This window comes from Protomyctophum parallelum (assembly GCF_964188405.1).
Source record: "Protomyctophum parallelum genome assembly, chromosome: 13".
Lineage (NCBI taxonomy): Eukaryota > Metazoa > Chordata > Actinopteri > Myctophiformes > Myctophidae > Protomyctophum > Protomyctophum parallelum.
In genome coordinates this window covers 15,799,822-15,808,986 of record NC_139708.1, presented here as the reverse complement: position 1 = coordinate 15,808,986, position 9,165 = coordinate 15,799,822, and the positions used below count along the sequence as shown (strand labels likewise).

The following is a 9,165-nucleotide window of genomic DNA, read 5'->3' as shown; positions in this document are numbered from 1 at the left end:
GCAAACACAAAGCCTAATTTGACCTTTGATACAAAAATCCTCCTGCCCTTATATTTCCTCTAGCAAAGTGACAATCACACTAGTAGCCTCATGTGACACATTTGCAGAGTTGCCCTCCATTAATGGAGCTACTGGAGTAACTGGACTAATAGGTAAAGGAAGTACAAAGGTACAGTAGTGCAATAGATGAACAGGCCTGATGTTGCAATTTACTTCCTGTTACATGATGAATGTTTATGATTCAACTGCCTTTTAGTTTTTGAATGTGCATCACCCTTACAACTGCATGTTTACACTACAGAAGTCAACAGTCAACATCCCCCTCAACGAAAACACACACACACACACACACACACACACACACACACACACACAGAAAGACGTACTGATAAGGTTGCGTAGGCGAAGGGAGCGGCATGATATATAAATGTGCATTGGACACACCTATAACAGAAGGGCAGACCTCAGCCAGAGAAAGCAAATGTTCTTGTTCATTCAAATAACTGAAAGATCAAGAAGGGAGAATTAAATCGCAAGGGTGCACCGGTGCAGTCATCTCTGATCAATACTGAGGAGACAAAACGTCGGCGACAACTCGCTGGGGAATCCTAAAAGAAAGAAGGCAAACTTACACTGTCTACCAGATATCGCCATCACCATGGTTACACTGGACGTTGGCACGCTGACAGTGCCAGTGGGCATCGTGAGGCTCCTGGAGTTGCTCTTCACCTGCATCTCCTTCAGCCTGGTGGGGTCAGTGGGATACTACTCCAGCTCCTTCTGGACGTGGTGCATGTTCACCTGGTGCTTCTGCTTCTGCGTCACCCTGCTCATCCTAGGGCTGGAGTTCACTGCGCTCCATGCTAAGATTCCCATCTCCTGGAATGACTTCACTTCTGCTTTCTCCATGCTGGCCACCCTCATGGTGGGTTGATGCTGTTGGATGGTTGGGGGAGGGGGATAGCCACACTGTAGTCAAATATCAAGTCATGTCAAGAGGGAATTTTTGTAGTTTTTTCTTACTAGTCATTTCTGAATAGCTATTACATACTAGGGTTTTAATCTAAATCGGCAAAGTAAATAATTAAGTACAATATTTGCCTGTGAAATGTCACAGAGAATAAAGTCTAGTGACAAATGGAAATAATCCAGGTAAAAGTACCTCCAAGTAACAGGTACAGTAATTAAGTAAATAATTAGTAATAGTACTTTCTAAACACCACTTCCATTTTATATGATCTCATGACCTTTCATTCAACCAGATGCTGGCAGCCTCCATCATCTACCCCAGATTCTTTACCTGCTCTTCCTGTGGGAGGAGCATTGGAGCCACGGTTACTTCCTGGATCGCCTTCATCCTGTACGCCACAGAGGTGGGGCTGACCCGCGCCAAACCTGGAGAGATCAGTGGCTTCCTGTCCACAGTCCCAGGCCTCCTCAAAGTTCTGGAGGCGTTCGTGGCCTGCATTATCTTCATGTGTCTGGGCTCCTACAAATACACAAACCCAGGGATTCAGTGGTGCATAGCCGTCTACTCTATCTGCTTCATTGTCGCCCTTCTCTTCATCATCTTCACCATCGGCCGTCTGCTGACTCTCTTCCCCGCTCCCTTTGAAAAGATTCTGACCGGCTGCAACATCCTAGCTGTGATGATGTACATGACTGCTGTGGTGATCTGGCCCTATTACTGGTTCAAGTACACTCCAAGTCCAGGCGATCTGGTGGTGGTGGTCACCGCCATGACCTGTTTCAACCTCATTGCTTACATTGTGGATAGTGTTTATTCTGTCAAGTTGTCTTTTTTCGTCCGTTCAGTCGGTTCAGAATAGGTCGCAGGTTTGCATGCTTTTTTTTGGCTTTCGCCTTTATTGTCTCCACCAGGCCGAAGGCATGGGGAGAGAGTATGTTTTGCACTCCGTCCGTGTGTGTGTGTGTGTGTGTGTGTGTGTGACCGTCCGTCCTTCCTTCTTTCCGTCCGTCCGTTACCAGCTAATCTCCGGCACCGTTGGCCCGATCCATTTAAAACTTTGCACACACACTCCCTGGATGCCAACGATGAACCTCTGCCCCAAATATTCCTCAACAGCCTAGATTACTCGTACACATTTTATCCATACATCACACAATTCAGTATACACTATCTCCATAGTCATGTAATCAACACGGATCTGCATCATTTCCCATCTTCCATCCTGATTGGCTAAGATTGGCTTCCAAAGCTCAAATGATTGGTCCGTTTCGAACAAAATGCCACAAATCACAAACACGGTGTGCAATTTCCGTGAAATTATACACGCAGATTTGCACTAGGCCGAGGACGACATGCCACACATTTTTAGCCAAATCAGCCTCACGGTGGCGATATAACAGGGCAATTCCTGTTTTACCTATAACTGCATCGATCTGTATACAACTTATTTATGTAGACTCCCTAGAGGCCATGGAAAAACATTTTCCCTGAATCCCTCCACATCTGCCGGTTGTAGCGCCACCATGAGGTCGATTTCTGCAAAACACATTGTTTATGTTAGTCGCACAGATTTCATCCAAATCTCACGCAAATCGGTACACATGATCTCTGTAGTCATGTGATCAAGACGAGTCCGAGATTTCTCAGCTCCTACACTGATTGGCTAAGATTGCCAAAGTTTTCAGGAGTGGCCCGTTTTGTACAAAATGCTGCACATGTCCTGCTCATCCAGAATTCTATCCTCAGAGATGCTATGAGTGATCTGGCTCTGCATTTCCTCAACAAAATGAAGAAAATTGTTGCAAAAAACAAACGAACAAAAAAACATGTTTCTATTACTCCTAACATTTTGCCAAACATCACACACACTCCTATCCTCCTGTAGTCCTGGTGGAGACCTGTGCCCAGAAGGGCACTTTTTCTAGTTCTATATTTTTTTTATGGAGGGACAGACAGTAGGCTGACAGGAAATGGGGGGAAGACATGCAGTAAAGGTCGTCGTGATCGCGAGTCGAACCCCTGCCACTGCCAGACTGGATTACCAGCCAAGGTGCCTGGACCACTGAGCCATGGCCCAGGCCAGGTTTGCCTGCTTCTTGAATTCTCTGTAAATGTGGGAAATGAAATGCAAGAATAACCTGAGGTAGCCTTACAGTATGTTGTGTAGGGCAGGGGTTTTACTTTAACCTTTTGTGCCCAGGGCACACCAATGGGCACGTCAAACTCCCAAGGCACACCTGTAATCGTATAAATAGCCGATCTACAAGCACATTTGAGCTTGTACAGTAGATCGCCGATTTGTTTTCTCGCCTAATGACATGCCCAAAATAGGTAATGCTAGATTGAAAGTGGTTAAAATACTGCATATATTTTTTTAGTGGGTTTTGCCACTGAATTGCACACAAAGTACTGATGTAGTACATTAAAAAACTATTCATCGCCCTTTGTTTTTGCATGATTAGAAATGGGGGGAGGGGGGGGATAGAAAAGGTCCTTCTCGGAGCACAGATCAGGTATGTTAATGTTCGCCATCAGGATGGAATATATTCACTTGACTATATAAAGATAATGTGTACGGAAGTTTGGACAAGAATTGTGGGAGTAATATAAAATAAATACGCTCTTATCACCATACACTATTACGGTATATGAGAAAAGGGTGGCATTTGTTCCTCAACGTAGTGCAAATGTGATTGCAATGTTTCACCGCAATCTGACGCATGTTGTTCACAACGGGCCACTCCTGCAAACTGTAGATGTCAATCTTAGCCAATCAGGATGGAATGCCTATAGAGATCATGTTGTACTGATCTGCATGACATTTTGATGAAATGTCCACGTGTGTGACGTCCATGCCTTTTGGCCAGGCGGAGACAACTAACTAACTAAATATATAAATGATCAATTTCCTGCTATGGGACTTACCTGCAGTATTTAGTGCAGTACATTGGTGTGAAACTGTGTAGTTGTGCCTGTACATTCAATTGTCACTCTTTGTCCCGGTGTGTTTGACAAGGCGTGTCTGAGTGTGTGTGTGTGTGTGTGTGTAGTGTAGCCATTAGGATGGAATGTGTAGGAGGAGGAGGTGGGGTCCTGGACCATGGTTACACTCCACAAACAGTCAACCTCACTGTCACGTTAGGTGGACATCATGTGATCACCTTCAAGTAAAACTAATGTATGATGAAGTGATCCAAACAGTTTACAATAAATTAACTGTAATAAACAGCAAAAGTTTAGTTTACATTTCATTTCCAGATTGTTATTGTCATTATTATTAACGTAGACAGTGTGCTGTGCTCTATGTTCATGGTGATTTGGAGATTTTCTTTAAGCCCTATACATTTTTCACACAACGAATCGTAAAATCGTAAAATAATGCATCATTAATGTTGCCCTACAGGCATATTAACAATAAAACATATAAATAAATCAGTTATTATCATACGATATCATATTGCTTATCAGTGGAAACAACCCTGCTGTACCCTCCTTCCCTTTACCTTCCTTCCCTTCTATAAATCATCCCCACTCCCTGTTTGGCTGTTTCACTTTGTGTGGATTCTTCATATTGGCTACCTTGTCCTATAGTCTGGTGTACTTGTGCCCCCTCTTGTCCAGACACCGTAATGTCAGTAATGTAATAATAACACAGACTGTTAGTATACAGTAAATGAGTCCTCCCTTGCATGGGAGGAGACCTATGCTTGAGGCATTGGATGGAGATTGAGATTAGCATCTTAAAGCAGTTCATGGCTTGGGAACAGAGTCCAGTGCTTGTATTGTGAACTGAGCATGATAACGGCCTTCCAGCGTCCAATCAGGGACTTGAAGCGAGGATCATAAACTGCACAGATAAGCCCAGAGAAACACACAGGATGCTCTGTTTGAACACACCTGAGTGTTTCACTCACAGAACACACCCGTTTTAGGCCCTTTAGTCTACATGGAATGCTTAGTTGTGTGGAATTCAGCCTTAAAACTAACCTGTTCCACTTCTCAAGTTCTCAAGCACGGGGTCAGTTCCTCAAAAGGTTCTGGCGCAGTTTGCCGAGGGGGCATGCATAGCAAGAAGAGCACGAGCGGAGGGAAAGGAAGAGAGGAAACAAGGTCCCAAGGTGTCTACTGAACGGCATGGCAGATACTGTAAAGATTCCTGGAGACCGTCGAATGGAATCATCGAAGTTCTGAAACTTTTAACATTTGGAACTCTGAACCATATAGACACAGAAGAAGCGTGCGCCGTGTGAGAGTCACATCAAGGTGAGTCTCATTCCTCACCAATCCCATCTCATCATGGTGCACGTGGACGTGCGCTCACTCACCCAGCCCGAGGGCATCTTGCGCATCGTGGCGGCCGTCCTCACTTGTCTGTCTCTGAGCCTGGTGGGGTCGGCGGGATACCTGCAGTCCTCCTACTGGGCCTGGTGCATGTTCACCTGGTGTTTCTGCTGCTTCTTCACCCTCCTCATCCTCGTCCTGGAGTTCACCACCCTCAGTGCCAAAGTGCCCATCTCCTGGGACGACTTCACCACAGCCTTTGCCATGCTGGCGGCCCTCCTGTGCCTGGCCGCCTCCATCATCTATCCCACCTTCTTCACCTGCAAGACCTGCTACCGCCAGATCGGCGCCACGGTCGTGTCCTGGTTTTGTTTTGGCACGTATGCGGCCATAGTGGCCCTGGCCCGTCTTCGCCCCACTGGACAGGTCAGCGGCTTTCTCTCCACCGTGCCGGGGCTCCTGAAGATCCTGGAGACGTTCGTGGCCTGCATTATCTTCACGTCGCTGGAACCAAACCACTACTCCTCGTCGCCGGCGCTCCAGTGGTGCGTCGCCGTCTACTCCCTGTGCTTCATCTTTGCCCTCCTCATCGTTCTGCTGACTATCGGAGAGCTGCGCTCATTTTTCCCGTTCTCCTTTGACAAATTGGCGACTATTTACAATGTTGTGGCAGCGGTGATGTACACGACCACAATGGTGATATGGCCATTCTACAGCTTCAAGAACAACGCAAGACCTGCCGAATGTCTCCGATTCTGTCCCTGGGATGAACTGCTGGTGGTGACCTTCATGACCATTGTCAATTTCATTGTTTACACTGTGGACGCCGTCTACTCCGTACGCCTGGTGTTCTTTACCAAGGACAGCTAAGATCCGTCTTTCAAACTGACAACTGGACGGACCGTGAGACAATTGGACAGTTCTTCTTTCTGCTAATTTTTGTTTTGTTTGTATTTCACAAACTGTATTTTTAGGTAGGAGCAAAACGCGCCACATTGCCAATGTCATCATCAAGTCAACAGTCACAGTCGAGGAAGGGGACAGGTTTTGGAATACAAGATGCCGATCCCAGTTTCCAGATCAAAGTGGTGTTTGGTAAATGATTAATAGTATCACTGATAAAATTAAACATCTTAAGAACTTTGTATCCTGACACAGTGTACACATACTGTACTGTAGTGTGCTTCTGATCTTGGGGATCGGCTATTTTCACTGGCTGCCAAAATGAGTAGTGAGTTCTATCATCAGTACCGGTAGTTGTACTTACTTTTTTTTAACAGAGACAAAAAACAAAGCAATACAAACTTAAGTCTTATCCCACCTCGATTTACTGTCCAGCAGTCTGGTATAATTAAAAAGAGCTTAACTCACTCAAAAGAGAGCTGCTCACCTATCTGCTAATGGCCATACCAATTGGGATGCATGGATGAGGCTGTAAAGGAGACTGGTCCAGTATATAAGAAACATTTAATGTAGGTCTCAACCACATGAATCCTAGCATCCTGATCCTGGGGGAAAGCATTCAACAAAAATAACAGATCTACAAGCACAAACCCATTGCAGATTGGCTAGGTGAAGATATTTAGTGTAGAGGGGAAAAAAGAGGGGACCTAGTATAAAACCCTGGGGGACTGCCTTTTAAGTATAGGTTTTAAGTTTAACTCCTATACTTTAACTCCAAAAAGGGTGTCCAATAGCACTGGTTTATTCAAAAACAATCAAAAAGGGATTTAGGTGGTTTCTTCCCGACAGCAACGAGGTACCGATACTTGTTTTCACTTAACACACACCAGTGCAGAGGCGCAAGACGGACCGAACGCTAGGGGGGGACAAATAGCGGCGCCGCAAAGCGGCGCTGCCGAAAAATCCGTCCCCCCCCATCCCCCCCACCACCCTAGGGGAGGGGGGGATGGGGGGGTCTAACCACAAAAACGTGGGGTTATGGTTAGGGTTTGGGGTCGGACGTCGGACTACAGAGAGGTTGTTTCAGTGACTCAATGTACATACAAAACTGCGTTTTGGCACAGTTATTATTATTATTATTATGAATTACCTGGCTGTGATTCCTCCTCCTCCTCCACAAAAACGTGGGGTTATGGTTAGGGTTTGGGGTCGGACGTCGGACTACAGAGAGGTTGTTCCAGTGACTCAATGTACATACAAAACTGCGTTTTGGCACAGTACAGTTATTATTATTATTATTATGAATTACCTGGCTGTGATTCCTCCTCCTCCACAAAACGTGGGGTTATGGTTAGGGTTTGGGGTCGGACTACATAGAGGTTGTTCCAGTGACTCAATGTACATACAAAACTGCGTTTTGGCACAGTTATTATTATTACTAGTCCTTACCCGTTCCGATATATTTCAACTTCTATAATATATTTGTGTGTGTGTGTGTGTGTGTATCTGTAACTGCGGGCGAAACAACTGAAGTTACGCGGAAAACTGTGTCCCAGTATTAATCAGTGACGGTCCCAAAATGCAATTCACTTGGAGTTTTGCCGCCCTGTGGCTGCGGGGGGTACTGCACCCGGGTGCGTTTTTTATTCACTAATAAATTAATTAATAATCATTAATGTGTCAAATCGAAAAAAGGGCTCCGTCACGCCCTCCATATTCATATGGTCAATGCCTGTGTGAAAAGTGGGAACGATTGGTGCAGGCAGTGAGGAGATAATGAGGAGATAAAATGCGGTCGGACACACACACACTCACAGTCACACACACTCAGACATTCGCTCTATTATAGTATAGATTATGAAATACCTGGCTGTGATTCCTCCTCCTCCCCATTTGTCTCAAAACGTAAAAGTTTAACCACATTATCAGCAGCGCCTCGAACAGGTCAAAACTCACTGACCATCTGATCTGTAAGTTAGCCTATCCTATATAAAATGTACAACACCTGGGAAGTTTTCAGGAGAGGATGTTTTAACATCAACATATATAGTTAGTGTTAAACCCATGCAACTCGAGAGGAAAGAAAAACCTGCAGCGCCTTACCTGCATGTTGACAGTTGTGCTTATTTGCTTAATAGCGGCGTGACCGGCGTCGATTTCCCCAAATCCCCCAAAATAATAATATAATTCCCAAAGTGGGGTCCGGGGACCCCCAGAGGTACAACTACATGATAGTTTGTGGCATGTCATGTGGACGCTCTCAGTTTTTTAAATTAACATTGATTATCAATTGGAGTCCCATCCCACCGCTAGACATGGCATTACAATAGGGTCCGTCCGAGCTGTATAAATCTTCTCTTATGGGGGTCCTTCTCTTCTCTTCAAATGGGGGGGGTCCGCAGGCTAATACGTGTCCATTTGGGGGTCCTTGACATGAAAAGGATAAAGTAAATCCATTCATCTACTGCTGTCTGACCAAAGTGGTGCGTGACACCAAAAGTGCTGACCTATTGAAATCTGTTCCTGTATTATTAGAATCATTACAGAGTGCAAAGCACATTGGGTCACTGATGGCGGTGTAACAACTCCCAAACTTCCGACAGAACGGGCCAAACCATTTTGGGATTTAAACAGGGGTGGATCAAATATATGCTTCAAAATATATCGTGTTTATGAACGCAGGATTTCAAAAGTATTACTCCTAAGATAACTTTGGAGCCAGGGGGGATACAGGGGGGGACCCCCCCAGCCAGGGGGGACCCCCTAACTCATCTGGGGGGGACCAATGTGACGCTGGCAGGGGACGAAACCCCTCCGTCCCCTACCTTATTGCGCCCCTGCACCAGTGACATTATTATGACACCAGACAGACATGCCTTTGTGCGAGGTGTCACATTCCTTTGATGTGACACTGAAACAAACTACTACTACTACTACTACTACTACTACTACTATATTAAGCCAGATTACCTGTAAAAATCGGTAAAGAAAAAAAAAAAAAAAAGGGGGGG

At 45.3% G+C, this 9,165-nt stretch overlaps 1 protein-coding gene across 1 annotated transcript; it reads left to right on the top strand.

Annotated features, from left to right (window-relative positions):
* Nucleotides 1-658: 658 nt before the first annotated feature.
* Nucleotides 659-6,121, top strand: LOC310868514 (uncharacterized protein; the record flags this gene model as incomplete). The annotated part of the gene is made up of 3 exons (XM_083778970.1): nt 659-925; nt 1,263-1,814; nt 5,195-6,121. 3 exons carry the CDS (start codon nt 659-661, stop codon nt 6,119-6,121), a joined length of 1,746 nt encoding a protein of 581 aa, XP_083635096.1.
* Nucleotides 6,122-9,165: the final 3,044 nt, after the last annotated feature.